The sequence below is a fragment of the Bidens hawaiensis genome, unplaced genomic scaffold (genome assembly GCF_021521415.1).
Source record: "Bidens hawaiensis isolate Kalapana, Puna unplaced genomic scaffold, B.hawaiensis_p1.1 tig00038697_1, whole genome shotgun sequence".
Lineage (NCBI taxonomy): Eukaryota > Viridiplantae > Streptophyta > Magnoliopsida > Asterales > Asteraceae > Bidens > Bidens hawaiensis.
The window spans coordinates 61,320-82,161 of NW_027496812.1; the positions used below are offsets into that span (position 1 = coordinate 61,320).

The 20,842-nt window shown below is 38.3% G+C and overlaps 1 protein-coding gene and 1 pseudogene across 1 annotated transcript; both read left to right on the plus strand.

Moving 5' to 3' along the window:
* The first annotated feature begins 7,092 nt into the window (after positions 1-7,092).
* On the plus strand, positions 7,093-8,258 carry LOC143590630 (protein WHAT'S THIS FACTOR 9, mitochondrial pseudogene; annotated as a pseudogene).
* Positions 8,259-19,407: 11,149 nt separating this feature from the next.
* LOC143590631 (uncharacterized) lies at positions 19,408-20,186 on the plus strand. The gene is made up of 2 exons (XM_077071052.1): positions 19,408-19,810; positions 19,852-20,186. Exons 1-2 carry the CDS (start codon positions 19,408-19,410, stop codon positions 20,184-20,186), a joined length of 738 nt encoding a protein of 245 aa, XP_076927167.1.
* The last annotated feature ends 656 nt before the right edge of the window (positions 20,187-20,842 follow it).

Genomic DNA, 20,842 nt, shown 5'->3' on the forward strand with positions numbered 1-20,842 from the left:
GGTCTGAAATTATTTTTTATCCATAATCCATTTAATTAAGTTTAAATTATTGGGCCCAAACTAAAACTAAACTTAAAAAATTAAATAAAAACCCGATGCAAAATAAAAGAAATGGCGGTTGATTGAAATGTGACATTCGTCAATTTCGGGTCTTGTTTGTATTCGTTTTTGTATTTGTTTATTATGTAAACCGACCCGATTTGTAAACCGAAGCTTATGTTATAATCAAAATGATGGATTTATGTTACAATATTGATTCACATTTGTTGGGTCTTAAAAACATCATATTTTTATTTTTATTTATTTATTTATTTATTGTTGTTTTGTGTTTTTGTCTTGATCCATTTTGCATGAAAACTCTTGTGTCTCACACCCATATTTGACCACCAACATTACCCTATATATACACCACCTTTCCTCTTCATTTTCCCTTGCTACAACTCAAAAAAAAAAAAAAAAAAAAAAAAAAAAAAAACCTCTCTCAAATATCAAAGATTCAAGGTTATCTTTTTAAGTGTTCTTGAAGGTTTTTAGTCTTTCGTCTTAATTAGTTTATGTAGCCTTATTAATACTTGTTTATGGTTGTGCAACATATATATAATATACACCCCTTGTTTACCTTTGGTAGTTACTTCTCCGATTCCGGTCGGTGAGGTTTTGGACCTCATAAGGCAAGGCTTCATGGAGGACTTCGAGTCCTTGATATATATACATCTATATAACTTGTTCATACATATTAATCTTGCTTATTTTAGTTTGTTGGTCATGTTTACAAGTTCCATGGTTATGGGTTTTTAAGAGTCTATGCTTCGGTTTAACCGTAAATAGCTCTAAACCGTAAACCGAACTTTGTTACTAGTTTTGTTAAATAATTGTTTAAACATACTTATTGTTAGATCTAAGTTTCTAAAATCATTTTTACAAATTCTATGGTTATGGGTTTGTAGAATCTTACCTCGGTCTTAACCCGAAACACGATTCGAACCGAAAACCGAACTTTTGTTTAAAGACTTTATTGTTAACTTTTGGTTGTAAAACTTAAAGTATTTTTTATCTGTACATTATTATACAATGTGGAAACCATCTGTAAACTTGTTGTGAGATGGAAACCGAACCAAACCGATTCTTACTCGCTTAAGACACACAAGTGTGTTTTTTTTAGCCATCAAGACTTGTATATTTATTTAAAAATAGTTACAAATTGATTTTTAAATATTTTCTTAAGTACTTTGAAATGTTGGATCCAACTTGATCTAATAACAAAGTTTGGACCGACAAAACCGAATACTCGCTTAACGTGCGTTGTTAGATCTAAAACAACGGAACTACATACTTGGTTAAGTCTTATTAAATTTTATTGAGTTATCTCATAACAATTAATATTTTGGAAAGTTGACTTTGGGTTTGACCAATTATCAAGACCCGAACCGACAACCCGAACACTCGATAAAAAAAACCGTTTTAGTATATTTATTCCAAAGGGATTTGCATTCTTGCATTTTATCCACCTTATTACTTAACATAGGTTGAGTAAATATTAAGGTTAGATACTTAACCCAGTTTCGAGCAAGCTTACATTTTTAAAGGGTTATTATTATAAATTCTTAAATAGTTACATTTTAAAACCTTGAACTTTAATTATTTACATTTCTCAACATTTATTTTGTTTAAAGACCTTCAAGACAACCTTTCTAAATTCAAGACTTCTTTTCTTCTTAGGCATTGTGCGTTAAACTCGTCGTTCTGACAAATCTCCAAATTATCATCTTTCAAGTTTACTACTTGAAGGTGAGTACTTCATACCCTATTTTCCATCTATTATTTTGGGGGTGACATTTCATACCTATTCAACAAAATGCTTTATATTTGAATCTTAAACCACAAACGTAGTTGTATATTGTACCTAAATAATTGCTCGATTTGGTGTTCTATGCTTATATGCCTATGTGTTTATCGCTTTTGGTTTATGGAACTATAAAATTCTAGACTATTTAGCATCCCCTTATAGCAAGGTGTCGTTAACGTAATGCAATTAACGATAACTATAAAATCCTAGACTATTTGGCATCCCCTTATAGCTAGGTGTCGCTAATGTGTTTAGCGATATCTATTTATCCAAATTACCACTTTTATTTATCGCTTCGTATGCAAGTTTTGTGGCTATCTTTATTATATACTAATATGATTAAACTTATGAATTGCTTACCAACCTTTGTGTTGACAAACTTTATTTTATGAAATGTTACAGGTTTGCATCTTGGTTGATTTATGATTGTGAAGAAAACGACATCAAAGACTTTAGGATATTAGTAAAAATGAACAATATCAAATTTGCCATAATTTTGTGATATCTTGTTTATGGTTATTTTATGGATAATTGTTATGTGACATTTTCGATGTTGTGAAATGAAATGAGTTTGTTAAATACTGTCACTTTAATTAGTGTCATGTGCTTATGGACAATCGTCACACCTCGGCATGTTCCGCCGCCTTTGGTCGGGGTGTGACAGAAATTTCTCTTTAGTTCCTTCCTTCTTTGCGAATGCTGAACAACGACCGACCCAAGCCGACCATCACCGTTGGTTCGTTGTTAACCACCAGGCTCCTCCACGGTTGACCAAGCTAGCCACCAAGGACCAAGCTATTTTTTCCAATGTTAGGATTTAGGAGAGTTTCACAAATAATCGGTTAATCGTTAATTATTACGGTATTTAATTTTAATAATATATTTTTCTATGTTTATTGTTATAACATTAAGCCTCATTTAAAAAAAATTAGCTTATATATTTTGTTACTCGTTAAGGCTATGGGCCTTTTTTTTCTGGCTCGGCCGAGATATTTAAATCCTCGGAGACGGCCCTGAATATACACAAAATATGAGGTCCACTTAATGTTGCACGTTTCCAAATATTAAGCGACTGCCGTAGCAACTTGGAGGTCTACTTAGCACTAATAAACACATGTACCAAATACGATCTCATTAGTAGCATAACTATTGGTAGGCTTTGCAGAGGAGTGTAATGATGATGATGATGATGATCCTTACATCTGCCACCGAGGATATAAAGGCTACTCCCGCACCCCCTCCCCCCTTTTCGTAAAACCTTCATTTTATTTCCGCGTACAATACTGTAATATAAAGTGCTAATAATGATATACTGGTAACAAAGAACCATACAAAATACTAATAATGATAGTGTAAAGTGTAAACTACCATCAACATACACATGTCATGATACATAATCCTCGTGTATTAATCAACAACAATACAACACTAAATAGAAACATATTGTTGTTTACTTATATACTTGTTAAATGAAAACACCATACGATGAAACACTCCGTAGCCCCGTATATTTTAAAAACCACTGCCCTATATACTACATGAAATATAAATACTTATATACAATGTGACGTTTAATTTGGTATTCTTAAATTTATTTATTTCTTCTTATGTTATTATTTAGCAGGTTCCGTGTATCTGTGGTGAGAAATGAGGATAAGACGACAAACAAAAGATCATGATTTTTGAAAGGAAAACTCTCATATAATAGTAACCAACTTTCAAAAGTGTTCAAATTAGATCACCTGTGCATATTTTCTCCAAATCGGGTCACTAAATCTTCAAATCAAGTCTCACCGATTTTTGTGTACGTCAAGAAAGAAATGGATGATAAGATGTGGGTGTCGGAATTTGCAATATATGTAGTTAAATTTAAAAATTTTAAAAAAACGTTAATTATATTAAAATTTTAAAAAAAAAATTCACGTCGCCACTTAACGTCAACTTAAAAAAAAAGATAAAAAGATTTCCTATGTGAAACAGAAAAGAAATTGGCTAAACAAACATGTTAAAACTTTTAATTTAATCAAACACGAAAGTCGAGTGACCTAATTGAAACACTTTTTAAAGTTAAGTGACCTAATTAAAACACTTTTGAAAGTTGGTTACTATTCTATGAAGTTGTCCCTTTTTAAAAGGATGATATATGTGTTCCATTACTTATGATTATGGAAAAAGATACGATGCTTATGGGCTTTAGTCCTTTTCACCTTTATATGCATGTGGATATGGATGAATCAAACTTTATTTTACTAATTTTAAGTACCCCTCCACCCATAAAACTCAGGCATGCACATAGTGCGTAAAAGTCTAAAAGATAATCAAAGTAGTGGGATCGAGAGAGAACTGTGGAGTACATAACTATCTTATGTATCACATTTAAAACACCATGTACAAGTTTATTATACGGTTTTTGTAGTTTTCAATATTTTATTGATTATGAAGTGAATATGTTTCGCTGTCTCTCTTATTTATCACATTCAAAACACTATGCACCGTATGAGTTATTAGGAAAAATCTTATAATTTACTCTATTCGTTAGTAGAAAACGAGTTAGCTCACTACTTTTCACCTTAATATTTATTTTTACCGATTTATCTGTCAAATTAGCATAAAACAAATGGTCTTTTAAGCGAATAGAACTTATGATGAGAAAGAACAATCAGAAAATCAAACTTTTATCAAACCGTTTTTTAGTAGTGCCCAACTGCCCAACGTTTGCTAAATAGTATGGGCCTAAGTCCAACGTATGTTAAATAGTATGGGCCTAAGTCCATATATGCCAAGGAAAATTGTGAAGGTCATCAAATTTCGGAACATAATTACATATTATACTATATATATTAATGAAGAAACATTGCTACAGTATTTTCTTTAAAATATAGTGTAATATTGCATATTAGTCTTTGAATTTTAGATTGTTTTAATTTAGTCCCTCTAAGTTTTAAATTATTTCGGTTTTGATCTATGACATTTTTTTTTGCTAAATTTTGTTTACGTTTTACTTTAGCATCCCAAAGTTTTCATGATTTTAGTATTTAACTTAACATGCGTTTTCATTCCCATATAGTTTTTTGTTATTAGTTATACATTTAAGTTATTGATTCTTTGGTAATCTTTAGCATACGATATTTTAAAAACTTTAGTATGCCGTTACGACATGCTCATATTTTTATATGTCATGTCGTTAAAACGAAGTTGTATTCGCAACAAGTTATGTAAGTTCCGTTGAAAACGGAGTTGTTTTCGCAATAGAATATTGTTTTTGTATTATAACCACATACCGAGTGTCGGTACCACATCAATGCCAAAATGAGTCGAACCAATATCAACCAAATCCTTTTGATAGTTAGATAAACTTTTATTTTGTTGTGCCGAAGTGATATTTGTTACGATGTGTTTGTATATTCGCGTTTTAATATGCGGGTCTGTTGTCGAGTTCCCGCACAAAGCGCGTCGGGAACACTCTAGTTTACATTACATGAAACAATCATAGTGCAAATGGCAATTTCAAACCTTAAGTGTTAATAGAAGGGAAGTACCCGGTGCACTAGGCTTTCGCATTTGTGCAGGGTTTGAGGAGGGGCCGAATCACTTTGCAATGTGAATCATGGTTTTCGTTCATGTGGTTTGTCCGAATCTGCGATTTTAGTCTAATAGTTTTAAATATGCGATTTTCGTCCTTGTGGTTTCATTTCACTTGCAATTATGTAACATCCGGCCTCTCGCATCATCAATATTGTCCGCTTTGCCCATGAAAAGCTCACAGATTTGTTTTTGGTTGCTCAGGTGGAGACTTCCCAGGAGGTCACTCATTCTGCTACTATCCCACCTGAACACGCTTAACTGTGGAGCTCTCATCTCATTCACTACTGCTAAAGCCTAAAGCGCGTTGGTGATTTAAGAGACGGAACGTTTACTTATGAACCAAGGATCACTCATGTCTACGACCTATGTGAGATTTGCCTAAGGTGCTACAAATTAAACCCGACCCCACTAACCTTGTTAAATCTGGACGTTAAATCCATCAGCATGCCCCTCATATAATGGACTTTTTTTCCAAATAAACTCCAAACCTAATTCGCTAGCCACTTGCGTGGGGTGTATTTTGAGAAAAAGAAAAAAAAGGATAAAATTTCCCATCCTTTAACTTCCATTTGAGCTCCAAAGTTAAACCAAATCTTCACAATATATGAACCCAATTTCGTCTTAAATTCGTAAAATAATGTATCGTTGATGTTAAAGAATAAAATTACATATCTGGGATCAGTTGATTTTAAGTTCATATTTGTAACCTAACGGTGTAATTAATCCTTAACCCAAGCCACCAACGAGATTACAAGCCATCTATCTCTCTCTGCTCCACACCATCGCCGGCCGACCACCAGCCACAGCCGCCGCCACAGCTCCGTTGCTGCTGCTGCCGTTACTGTTCACCGGCCATCGCCAAGGAGCGGTTATCTATTAACCGAGGTAAAGATTAAATATATTGTCGGTTCATTTTTATATTTAATTGTTTGCTCGTATGGTTTTGTAACCGGATTGTGTTGGGTTTTGTTTTGGTGCTAATTACTCGTTTATATTCCGCTACGCATTTATTAATTAATTGGATTAATTATTATTTGTCATATTTATTAAACCGGTTTTTAATAAATAAAATTTTGACCGATCACCACTAAAACCCAACAAACATAACTGAAAAAAGATGAATGAACATAAATGAATATATATGAACAACATAAATAAACACACTTAAATGAACGCAAACGAACAAATATAAAACCATTAAGCAGATAATTCATCCAAATAATGCTTAATTATTTTCTATTAATATGTAAACGAACATATATAAATAAACAAATGTGCTCGAACATAAATGAACGAACGAAACCTGTTCGTTCGTTTAATTAAAGGAACACAAATTTTTTATTCATGTTCTTCATTTATCATATAAAGAAACTTCCCGCTGAACGGTTCACAAACAGTTCACTGAACGTTCTGTTCGCTTACAAGTGGTTGTTAAGTCCTTGTTATGGTCCTGGGTAGAGGTGCACAAAAAACTCGAACCCAGAACCGGGTTTTCTATACTCGGGTTTTTACTACCTGAGCCCGAGTATAGATATAGATTATTATGATCAATTATATTGAAACTGAGTGACTAACAGATTTTTTGTATGATACTTGAACCAGTGATTAATGTGCTGATTGTTATGATTAGGTGTTCAAATGATTAACTAATCGGTTTAGATATAGATTATTATGAGAATCGCCAATCGTCGAAATCTCAGAAAACTGGTAAATCAATTCACGCCCACTTGGCGATACGTTTCAAAGCACAACTACACGAATGTATACATGAAATGGAAAAGTGATTCATTCTTTGATTCAGTTGATTCTATCCACAAATCCACCCAACTCAAACCCATAATCGCTCTCAAAAACAGAATAACCGCCTCGTTAGAAGGCTGCATCCCGGTTTCTGATGTTTCAAAGAAGGGGCTACAACTGGGTGTTCCCATTAAGGTTGCCAGGTTTCTTAGACAATACCCCTCCGTTTTTGAGGAATTCACTGGACCCAAATACAATTTACCGTGGTTTAGGTTAACCCGGGAGGCGGCCGTTCTTCATAATGAAGAACAAGCCGTTTATCGGGAGTGTAGGGATGAGTTGGAAGAAAGGTTAAAGAAGTTGATACTTATGAGTGTTGAATAGAGGCTGCCATTGAAGATAATTAAAGGGGTGTTGTGGTATTTAGGGTTACCTGATGATTATTTAGGCGGAAACGTCGGTGGGTGTTTTAAGGTAGTTGAAGTGGGCGACGGATTGAAGGGGTTATCGGTTGTTGAAACAGAAAAAGAAAACATGTTGTCTATGGTTCAAAAGAATGCGTTGAGAAGTGGACGAACAGAAGACGTTTCGATTTTGTTGTTTCCGTCTAAGGGTTTAAGGTTGAAAACAAAGATTTTGGATTGGCTTGACGGGTTTCAGAAACTTCCATATATTTCACCGTACGAGGAATGTTTGGATTTGTGTCCGGGTAGTGATTTGGCTGAGAAACGGGCGTGGGTTTGCTCCACGAACTACTTAGTTTATTTGTTGAACATTTGGTTGAGAGGAAGAGGGTTTTGTGTTTGAGGAAGTATTTGGGGCTGCCACAAAAGGTTCATAAGGTGTTTGAGCGACATCCATTTGTGTTTTATTTATCTTTGAGGAATAATACATGCACGGCGATATTAAAAGAAGCGTATTGTGATGGTATGGCTATCGAGGCGCATCCTCTTGCAGAAGTAAGGAAGAAGTACATTAATTTGGTGAGGAATCTAAAGCTATATTGAAAAACCGAAGGCTGCAAAATCATGAGTTTCACTCGGATGAAGGGAACTTGAATGAATCGAAGGTTACATTGAAATTTTAGTACTTTCTGCAATCAACTTTATATAGCATCTCTTAGTTTTGCTGTTTGTAAAGGTTAAAAATGCATAGGCATTTGGTATGTAAATGTGACCTTTTGTTTGGTTATGGTGATAACTTATAAAATTTATAATAATCAAACTGTCGGTTTGTGCTAATAACATGCCTTATCTAATGTCTAAAAAAAAATAAAAAAAATTCTCATGTCTAACAAGTCATTAAGCATAAAACTATAAGTTTTTGGTCATCAGTGCTAGTTAATGTTAAATTGTAACTTAAATGTTGATTTGGAAAATGATTTATTTTACTTGTAAATTGTAACCATTTGCAATCTTTGGACATTAGCTCTGCATTGTGTTTAAATGTTGATTTGGAAAATGATTTTATTTTACTTATAATTTTATGGGTGTTGGTTGTTACCCATCCTGACACTGTCGGTTAACCCTCTAATAAAAAAGTTTATGTTATCAGATAGTAGTAATTAACTTTACTATTATGCTAACGTACACCCTTAATAAAAAAAAAGAATAAATAATTATAACTTATGATTTATGTACTAAACATTGCGCGTAACATATTGATGCTATAATGATACGAATCGAATTAGATGTACCACTTATTACAAATATATGCAGTTGATCTATATGCAAGAGAAAAGATTGGTTGCAATAATACAAATTAATGTTTTTAGGAATAATTACATAATAATTGATCTAACATGCTTTGCTTTTGGACCAAAAGTTAGTCACAACACCAACCAAAATAGAGCGTCTCTCCTAACAATCATGAAGACCACATGATGCTAGAGAAAAGAAAAAAAATACATGAACTATTAGGGTGGAGGGGACGCCTTTAGGAAACTAATTGGGTTCATTTGGGAACACCGTAGTTCGATCTCAGTTTTATGTTCACGAATAAAAAGTTTTACCCGATGGCATTAGTAGTTTTGTGTCTAGAAGTTAATTCAAATACTTTTGATTTAGGTTCAACAAATAGTTTTGAGACCCCCCCCCCCCTCCCCTTCCACCTTAAATGATATATTGACAGCATAAAGGATTTTATGATTGATTAATTATTTCGTTTATGAATCAATGACCATCACAATAAATCTACAATTCTATATCAAAATTTAAGATGATACCTTTCCAACTTATTTCATTGTTAATATTGTTTCATTTTCATAATTTATAAGTGTAATAAACAAGAAATAAGCTAGTACATCATATATAATCTTATAAACCAAAATCAGCTTAGTAAAATATAAAAGCTAATGTCTATCGTGTAACCATTAATTAAGACTCTACTATGATACTTAGTATCACATTATCACATAACATAAATACAAGTACTGATGTGTAACACCCATTAATTCCGAATTCAAGGGTTAAAGGGTGTAGAGTATGTATAATTCTCGGGATTTATCCGACGTTTCTCGGAAGCCTTTATGTCACCCAGGTACGTTAAAGAACCTAACCATTCCTTCCATTTTGCCTTACACTTGAATCTAGAAGGACTAGAGTGTAATATCTTATATTATAACAAAAATAAAATAAAATAAAACCCTAAACCTAAAACCCTGCAGCGATCGGCCAAGAGGCAGCCCCCCCCCCATTGCTTTGACTTTTTTATCGATTTCAAGTTCCTAGAGGTAGTTCAAGGTATGTACTACAATCCCCTACACTCTTTTTGCTCACCCCTAATCGTTTTGATGCTCAATTTTGCCGAAACTTTTCGTTGGGCAGATTTCGGCTAGAGTGCAATTGACCCACTTCCGTGGATAAAAATTAGAGTTTCCGGTGTAGAAAGATCCCCAGGTATGGCATTTACATCATATTAAAATTTCATGGTCATTGGAGGTGTTTAGGTCGGTCAATCGATTTTAGTTCGAAAACTAGGGTTTATCGGGTGTAGAATTGCAAATTGTTGAGTTTGATGCGTTAGTTGATCGGGTGACCGACCGATTCAGTTTGTGCAGCCCTAGGAAGTTTTAAGGGCTGTGGAAAAATTATTTTTTTGATGCTCGGGGCTGTCGTGGTTAGTGCTTCGTCAATCGAGTCGGCGATGTGCGATTTTTTGTTTAAATGTTAAAGTAAGTGTTGTAAAAAGGAACCGTCAACCCTATTAACTCGGGTGACATAATTATGATGAATTAAAAGAGTTAAGATGGAATTTGGTCCATTCGGGGCTGATTCGTTTAACAAATGGTTTTAAGGCTTATTACACGCGCATTCGACCCGATTTGACTATCCTTGGGCCACGTGTTGGGCCTTGGGCCAGGTGTTGGGCCTTGGGCCATGTGTTGGGCCTTGGGCCAGGTGTTGGGCCTTGGGCCAGTTGTTGGGCCTTGGGCCAAGGTATTGGGCCTTGGGCCAAGTGTTGGGCCTTGGGCCAAGTTGTTGGGCCTTGGGCCAAAGTGTTGGGCTTGTACGGCCCATTAGGCTAGAGTGTTCCTACAGCCTAGTTTAGTAACGCGTTATGTATAATTTACAAGCCCTTGCCGGTGATTGTGCCCTTAGGAACTTCCTAGCTCGTTGCAAGTATTCGATCGATCTCAGGTGAGTTCATGATGCCCCTTTTACTCATTTTACTTTTGGGCTAGCATGCGCACCTAAATGTTTTCTTACTTGATGAAATGTTTTTAAAATGATTTTATATAGGCTTGCTAGTATATGGTAAGCCTTAAATATATATATATATATACATTATTTCTTGGCCTCTATTTGGCGATGTTGTAGTCGTTTCGACTACTGATGTTGTGTATGCCTACTTCGTGTTTGCATGCACTGATGTTACGTGTTTGGGTTGTACGTTTGCTCGACCCTGATGTTATATGTGGATGTTATATATATATATATACTGTTATGTATATAGGGATGTTATTGAATGGATGTTTACATACACATTTGTATACGTATGGATGAGGATGTTTAAGTTCGGTAATGATGATTAGATGGATGTACCCTTTTACTTTTAGAAAACCTTTGGTATGACTATCATGATTTTTACTACTGATATCTTTTACTTAAAACTTGAACTTGCTCAGCTCAAGCTGACTTTGTGTGCATGTTAGTGTAAGTTTCAGGATTTGGAAGAGGATGCCTTATCGCTTGGTCGTGCACGGAGCTACTTGGATGGTGAAGGGCATACTGGAAGGAAGAATTGTTATGAATATTTTATTTCAAGGAAACTTATAAAAGTTATACTTACTTTGGATTTTGGGCAAAAATTCCCGGGTTTTGGGAACTTATTTCATTTTTCATGTTTTCCCCAAAATTGATACTCTGATACGTTTGTTTTAATGGAAGAAACGGTTTTTTAAGTTTATTTAATTTTACGAATGTTTTGAATGATTACCAACTGTGGGGTTCCTGGGGTTCGGGGCCTTACAAGTTGGTATCAGAGCCTTGGTTCGAGGGATCCGAGCATCCCCAAATGCTTGGACTCGAACTGTAAGAAAAGAGACCAGTATGCCCACCGCGAGTAGCTGCATGCCAAGAGGTAACTTTAAATTATTTAGTCATTCCTTTACATTTAAGATTTCCCTTATGTGATTAACTGTTAAGTGTTAGATAGAGTGCTAATATGGTTAGGGGCCGGGGTGATTAGGACGGGCGGGTAAAGTAAACGACTAATCACACTTGATCAACGTCATTAGCAGTTTACCCTTACCTTACATGTTCTAAATGCCACTTGTACTTAATAATATTAAAACTCTGTCTTTGTAGGGATAAGTCATGGTTAATACTCGAACAACCAGGAGAGGTGGTTCTAGTGGTCGTGGTCGTAGGCCACGTGCCGAAGCCGAGAATGAGATTCCTACTCCCCAGCAGGAAACTCCGATTCATGAGGAGGGGGGGTAACCCCGCCTTAGATCCTGCTTTTCGCGCGGCTATCGCGGATGAGGGTTACCAGGTGCTCCATAGCGCCATTTCAGCGATCGTTGCTGAGTCTGTCAGGGTCATGGAAGAATCACTAGCTGGTAAGGGTTCGGATAGGGGAAGGAAGAGTAAGGAGGTACAGGTCGAAGAGGAAGAGGAAGTGTATGTGCCGAGTGGGGATGATGATGAGGTGCGGACCGTTAGTGTATCGACCCGGGGTTGCTCGTATGGTGACTTTAAGAAGTGCGACCCCCTTCTTTCGATGGCACTAAAGATGCATTGGCAGCACATCAGTGGGTGAGGGAGATGGAGTCTGTTCTAAGGGTTAGTAAATGCAAGGGGGATGACATGGTGACTTATGCTACTTCCTCGTTCCGTTCCGAGGCACTATGTTGGTAGGATAACTTGGCACAAGCTATGGGTAATCGTGAGGTTAGGTGGATGACGTGGGATGTGTTGAAAAAATTGATTCTTGATCAGTTTTGTCCTTCGCATGAATTAGATAAAATAGAACAGGATTTCTTGACCTTGGAGGCTGGTTCTATGTCGCATCGGGAGTATACCACCAAGTTTAACAAGATGGCTCGCTTATGTCCCGACTTGGTTACTCCCGAAGCCAAGAGGATTAAGAAATACGTGAAGGGACTTCCAGTGGATATTCACAGGGGTGTGTTGACTACCGACATGAACTCTTTTCACTCAGTGGTCACTCTAGCATGTACGCTTTATGATCAGAGGGAGAAATTACCGCCTACCAAGAATAGGAGGGCATGGAACTCAAATTCGTATGGTAAGCGGCCAGGGGGGGGACAATTTTAACTCGTCCGGGAAAAGGGTAAAGACTGAGACTTCTGAGTTTAAAAGGGATGCAACGTCTGGTAATTGCAAGAAGTGCGGGAAGCTGCATAAGGGGGAGTGTAGGATGGGGTCTGGCACTTGTTTTCGTTGTGATAAGGTGGGACACCCCCATTTCGAGTGCCCGACATTGACCTGTTTCTGCTGTAAGGGTTCGAGTCACTTGGCATTAAACTGTCCTTCCATTAAGGCGGAGTGGGGGGGGGGGGGTCGCGGGCAGGGGACTTCCTCGAGGGGGAAAATAGATGAGAAGCCGAAGGCCAGGGCGAGGGCCTTCAACATCTCCAAGAAGGAAGCGAAAGAGGATGCGGATTCCACCGTTATAATTTCTTATTCCTTTGAATTCGTATGTGTTGACCGTGTAGCTAAGCAGTAGTATAATATTGTCCTAGGTACCTTTCTACTTGATGAATTACAGGCGTCAGTTTTATTTGATTCGGGCGCTAGTAGGAGTTTTGTGGCTACCACTTTCTGTTTCTTATTGAATAAATCACCCGAGCGCGTAGTCGATGGGTTTGAGGTTGAGGTTGCCGTAGGAAAATCCGTGTCCGTGTCTAGGGCTATTCAGGGTTGTTCCATTGAGTTGTCTGGTTATAGATTTCCGGTGCGACTGTACTTGATGCCGCTTGGTTGTTTCGATGTGGTGCTCGGGATGGATTGGCTCGCGAATGTTGATGCTCAGATCATTTGTGGTCAGAAACTCGTTCGTCTAAGGGCCCCGGATGGGACTCGGATTACGGTCTTCGGTGATCGGAATGTTGCGACGCCACATATTATATCCATGATTAAGGCAGGGAAGTTGATGCAGCGGGGGTGCGGGGCGTATCTGGCGTATGCTATGAATGTGAATACCGAGGTGGCTACCTTCGGTGATGTTCCTATTGTTTGGGATTTCCCGGATGTATTTCTAGATGATTTGTCAGATGTGTCGCCGGATCGCGAGGTCGAGTTCCAGATAGACCTTGTACCGGGCGCCAAACCCGTTGCCCGGGCTCCCTACCCTCTAGCGCCGAATGAAATGAAGGAACTTATGGCTCAGTTGGAAGACTTGCTCGATAAGGGCTTTATTCGACCGAGCATCTCGCCTTGGGGTGCAACGGTTTTGTTCGTTAAGAAGAAAGACGGTAGCATGCGGATGTGCATTGACTATCGTGAATTAAACAAGCTCACTGTAAAAAATCGGTACCCTCTCCCAAGGATCGGCGATTTATTTGATCAACTCCAAGGAGCTAGTTGGTTCTAGAAGATCGACCTTAGGTCCGGGTATCATCAGCTGAAGATTCGGGAGGAAGATATTCCTAAGACTGCCTTCCGCACTCGTTATGGACATTACGAATTTCTGGTGATGTCTTTCGGTTTGACCAACGCACCGGCTGCGTTCTTGGATCTTATGAACCGGGTGTGTAGACCGATGCTCGCGATCGCTCGGTTATTGTGTTCATCGATGACATTCTTGTGTACTCTAAAGTGAATCCGATCACGCTGGTCATCTCAGGGAAGTGTTGGAGGCTCTGCGAAAGAACAAATTGTATGCGAAATTTTCTAAGTGTTCCTTCTGGTTACGTGAGGTTCAATTTTTGGGCCATGTCATTAACCCGAGTGGTATTCTGGTTAACCCTGCAAAGGTGGAAGCCGTGAATGAATGGGAGTCTCCTAAGTCTCCAACCGAAATCCGTAGTTTTTTGGGTTTGGCGGGGTATTACCGCCGCTTTATTCCCGATTTTTCGAAAATTGCTTCTTCACTAACCAAGCTGACTAAGAAAAGTGTTAAGTTCGTTTGGGGTACGGAACAGGAGGAGACTTTTCTCGAGTTGAAGACAGATTGACGCATGCCCCGATCTTAGCTTTACCTAATGGCACCGACGATTTGGTGGTGTATTCTGATGCCTCTTATCAGGGGCTTGGGTGTGTTTTGATGCAGCGAGGTCGAGTCATCGCTTATGCCTCACGACAGTTGAAGCCGCACGAGCGAATTCCTACCCACGATTTAAAACTGGAAGCGGTTGTGATTGCGCTTAAGTTGTGGAGGCACTATTTGTATGGTGTTCCTTGCGTTATTTATACCGATCATAAGAGCTTAAAGTATTTCTTCGAGCAAAAAGAACTGAATATGCGGCAAGCGTCGATGGTTGGAGTTGATTAAGGACTATGACCTGGAGATTATGTACTATCCGGGTAAGACTAACGTGGTGGCCGACGCGTTAAGCCGGAAGGAGAGACCAAAACCTATTCGTGTGAAATCCTACCAGCTTATTCTCAAACCCGACATTTTGAAACAAATAGCCAACGCACAGAATGAAGCGTTGCAGGTGGAATGGATTATGTCAGAGCGTATTTGGGGTCAGGAAAAGTTGTTGGAAGACGTAGGTGATGGGGGTGAAATATAAGGATGGTCGTTTATGGGTACCGAGGTATGGAGGATTCAGAGATAAAATTTTGGATGAGGCACACAAGTCGCGCTATTCTATTCACCCGGGCGCGACCAAGATGTACCAAGACTTGAAGAAAAATATTGGTGGCCTGATATGAAATTTGAGGTGGCTCAGTACGTGAGTAAGTGTTTGACGTGTCTACAGGTTAAGGCCGAGCATCAGAAGCCATTTGGGAAACTTTAGCCACTGGAAATACCTGAGTGGAAATGGGAACATCTTACCATGGATTTCGTGACTAAACTGCCTCGTACTCCTAGGGGCAATTATGACACCATTTGGGTAATCGTGGATAGACTGACCAAGAGCGCTCATTTCTTGCCGATTCGAGAGACTTTTAACTCTGAGCAGTTGGCCGATGTGTTTATTCGTGAGATCGTCTCTAGGCACGGGGTGCCGGTGTCTATTGTTTCGGATAGGGATACACGTTTCACCTCCAGGTTTTGGAAGAGGTTTCATGAGGAGATGGGCACCAAACTCCTCAACAGTACTGCCTATCACCCGCAGACGGTATGGTCAGTCCGAGAGGGACCATTCAGACTCTCGAGGATATGTTGCGGGCTTGTGTTATATACTTTGGTGGTAGTTGGGACCGTCACTTACCGTTGGTGGAGTTTTCGTATAATAACAGTTATCACGCAACGATTGGGATGCCACCGTTTGAGATGTTGTATGGTAGGAGGTGTAAAACTCCTGTCTGTTGGGGTTCCATTGGTCAAAAGCAGTTAGGTAGTTTAGAGGTGGTCGAGGCTACGACTGAGAAACTCGGCAAGATCAAAGCATTTATGAAGGCTGTGCAGGATCGTCAGAAGTCTTATACAGATAAAAGGAGAAGGCCCATCGTGTTTGAGGTTGGGGATCGGGGTTATGTTAAAAGTTTCTCCCTGGAAGGGCATTATTCGTTTTCGTAAGAGGGGGAAGCTCAGTCCGAGGTTTATTGGCCCGTTCCGTATTTTGGCCCGAGTTGGCGAGGTGGCTTATAGACTGGATTTACCCGAGGAGCTCGCGGGGGATTCATCCTTCATGTGTCTCATATGAGGGAAATTCTTAGCGGATGAGGAGGCCCACGTGCATCTTGACGATATTGAGCTCGATGGTAAGCTGAACTACGTCGAGCAACCGATTGCTATCCTTGACCGTCAGGAGAGACGACTGAGGAATAAGGTGGTTAGGCAGGTGAAGGTGCAGTGGAGACACCGTAGGGGTTCCGAGGCTACTTGGGAGTCCGAAGACGAGATGAGGAAGTATTATCCGCAGTTGTTCCTGTTGCATCGGGATTCGGGGACGAATCCCCATTGTAAGGGGGGGTGGACTTGTAACACCCGTTAATACCGAATTCAAGGGTTAAAGGGTGTAGAGTATGTATAATTATCGGATTTATCCGACGTTTCTCGGAAGCCTTTATGTCACCCAGGTACGTTAAAGAACCTAACCATTCCTTCCATTTTGCCTTACACTTGAATCTAGAAGGACTAAAGTGTAATATCTTATATTATAACAAAAAAATAAATAAAACCCTAAACCTAAAACCCTGCAGCGATCGGCCAAGAGGCAGCCCCCCCCCCCTTCATTGCTTTGAATTTTTGATCGATTCCAAGTTCCTAGAGGTAGTTCAAGGTATGTACTACAATCCCCTACACTCTTTTTGCTCACCCCTAATCGTTTTGATGCTCAATTTTGCCGAAACTTTTCGTTGGGCAGATTTCGGCTAGAGTGCAATTGACCCACTTCCCGTGGATAAAAATTAGAGTTTCCGGTGTAGAAAGATCCCCAGGTATGGCATTTACATCATATTAAAATTTCGTGGTCATTGGAGGGTGTTTAGGTCGGTCAATCGATTTTAGTTCGAAAACTAGGGTTTATCGGGTGTAGAATTGCAAATTGTTGAGTTTGATGCGTTAGTTGATCGGGTGACCGACCGATTCAGTTTGTGCAGCCCTAGGAAGGTTTAAGGGCTGTGGAAAAATTATTTTTTTGGTGCTCGGGGATGTCGTGGTTAGTGCTTCGTCAATCGAGTCGGCGATGTGCGATTTTTCGTTTAAATGTTAAAGTAAGTGTTGTAAAAAGGAACCGTCAACCCTATCAACTCGGGTGACATAATTATGATGAATTAAAAGAGTTAAGATGGAATTTGGTCCATTCGGGGCTGATTCGTTTAACAAATGGTTTTAAGGCTTATTACACGCGCATTCGACCCGATTTGACTATCCTTGGGCCAGGTATTGGGCCTTGGGCCAGGTGTTGGGCCTTGGGCCATGTGTTGGGCCTTGGGCCAGGTGTTGGGCCTTGGGGCAGTTGTTGGGCCTTGGACCAAGGTATTGGGCCTTGGGCTAAGTGTTGGGCCTTGGGCCAAAGTGTTGGGCTTGTACGGCCCATTAGGCTAGAGTGTTCCTACAGTCTAGTTTAGTAATGCGTTATGTATAATTTACAAGCCCTTGCCGGTGATTGTGCCCTTAGGAACTTCCTAGCTCGTTGCAAGTATTTGATCGATCTCAGGTGAGTTCATGATGCCCCTTTTACTCATTTTACTTTTGGGCTAGCATGCGCACCTAAATGTTTTCTTACTTGATGAAATGTTTTTAAAATGATTTTATATAGGCTTGCTAGTATATGGTAAGCCTTAAATATATATATATATATATATATATATATATATATATATACATTATTTCTTGGCCTCTATTTGGCGATGTTGTAGTCGTTTCGACTACTGATGTTGTGTATGCCTACTTCGTGTTTGCATGCACTGATGTTACGTGTTTGGTTTGTACGTTTGCTCGACCCTGATGTTATACGTGGATGTTATATATATAATGTTATGTATATAGGGATGTTATGAATGGATGTTTACATATACATTTGTATACGTATGGATGAGGATGTTTAAGTTCGGTAATGATGATTAGATGGATGTACCCTTTTACTTTTAGAAAACCTTTGGTATGACTATCATGATTTTTACTACTGATATCTTTTACTTAAAACTTGAACTTGCTCAGCTCAAGCTGACTTTGTGTGCATTTTAGTGTAAGTTTCAGGATTTGGAAGATGATGCCTTATCGCTTGGTCGTGCACGGAGCTACTTGGATGGTGAAGGACATACTGAAAGGAAGAATTGTTATGAATATTTTATTTCAAGGAAACTTATAAAAGTTATACTTACTTTGGATTTTGGGCAAAATTCCCGGGTTTTAGGAACTTATTTCATTTTTCATGTTTTCCGCAAAATTGATACTCTGATACGTTTGTTTTAATGGAAGAAACGGTTTTTAAGTTTATTTAATTTTACGAGTGTTTTGAATGATTACCAACTGTGGGGTTCCTGGGGTTCGGGGCCTTACATGATGACTATAAAACTGGACCTTTATCATTTTTTATTGATTAAACTGCGGTTTTTGTTCTTACGGTTTGTCCGAATTTGCAGGTTTTAGTCAAATAGTTTTTAAATATGTGATTTTCGTCCTTGTGGTTTCCTTTCACTCGCAATTAACCCTACCCCATTAATCTTGTTTAGTCTGGTCGTTAAATCCATCAGCGCCCCCTTTACGTGAGGGGCAGTTTTGTCCTTTTTCTTTCCAAATAAACCCCAACACTAATTCACAAGCCCCCTCGCGTGAGGGACCGAGGTGTATTTGGGAAAAAAAGGAAAAAATTGCCCCTTACGTGAAGGCAAGATGATAGGTTTAACGATCAGACTTAACGAGGCTAGTGAGGTCGGGTTTAATTGCAAGTGAAATGAAACCACGTAGACGAAAATCGCAGATTTAAAACTATTTGACCAAAACCGCATATTCAATAAAATCACAGGGACGAAAACCACATGTAAAAAAATCACGGGGACGAAAACCATATGTTACTCGCTTTTATTTGAATACTTATTAAAGTAACACTTTCTCAAAATATAAAAAATCCATAACAACATCATTGCAAATACAAGGCATCCTTTAACTTCCATTTGTGCTCCAAAGTTAATCAAATCTTCACCAAAACCATGAAAGATAAAGGCAAATCTGTGAAAGCAGAGCCCAATTTCCTCTCAAATTCCAACTATTTTCAACCATCATCAGATCTTCCATGCAGAAAACACCCTTCAAATTCAACATCAGTTGGAATATGCGCATACTGCTTAAACGAAAAGCTTATCGAGCTCGCTTGTTTCGATTGTGTGGAACCGAGGCTATCTTCGTGTAGTTTGGATATTGGAAGTGTTGCAAGAAAATCTTTTATCATTGAGAATGATAAGGTTAATAATAATAATAATAATAATAACAATAATAATAATGGCGATGAGCCGAAAACAGAGTTTTCGGAGATGAAATTGAAACAGAGTGAAACAAAGGAAGTGGTTTTGCTCAAAAGGAGTAATAGTTGTGTTGTTGATGTCAAGAAAAACAGTGGGTTTTTGGAGAATTGGGAGGTTTTTTAATAAGAATAGAGAGGAAAGAAGGGTTTAGTGAGATATACAATGGTGCTATCGCGTGCTCGAGTGCAAAGATTTCCGATTTCAATGAATTCGAGTCGAGAAAGAGTGGATTGATGGATTTGAAAAGTGGGATTTATGTAAAAGAGTCTGATTTTAGTGGAATTGATAATGGTAATGATAATGATGATGACGAGTTTATTGATTTGAAGATTGACTTACCTAATAAGTCAAAAACAGAGTACTCTGTTTTGAAGAGGTATGATCCGCTAGGTGGCGACGTTGGTCGTTGTCGGGTCGGATTATGGTGGATGAAGAAGGGATTAAGAAGGTTAAGAATAGTCATGTGAAGGGTTGGAAGTGGATTTTTAAAAATCATTATGGGAAGAATGATTTTGGTCACATCTTTGAATCTTGAATTTTGATTCTAAATGTTACAAGAAATACGAAAGAATGTTGGTTTTTGTTATTAGATTATGCCATTGAGGTTATGTATTTTGTTGGTTATGATGGTTTCATCATTTGATATGACCAAATTAGTAATGACTATGACGAGTTTCTTAATTTCTGTAAGAAAGTGTGTTTAGAATTATTCCACAATGGCATGTCACTTTTTACACATTACTATGTGTTTATTTTGTTAGTATAAGTTAAAGTTTGTTTTATATTACAACATTGTATATGGTCGTTATGGTTGATGTTTATATCTATGCACTATTATATGTTCCGGTTAGTTATAGTGAGAAACCCTGATTTGTGGATTTCTACACTAACACTATGGACCTCGTAATGCGTTTGTTCATGCCATTATTGTCACGTTTTTAGTTGGATTTCATGTTTGTGTTCATCCATATAAGTTACCGGAAGATCAACCTCGGGTGTCCTTGAAGAATGCCACATATAGCAATAACTCTTAATATCCATGATCAAAAGTAAGGGGCTTAGGGCTTTATGAATTATATTATTGCAACTGTGTCCATACATCTATAATTCTATAACATGTAGC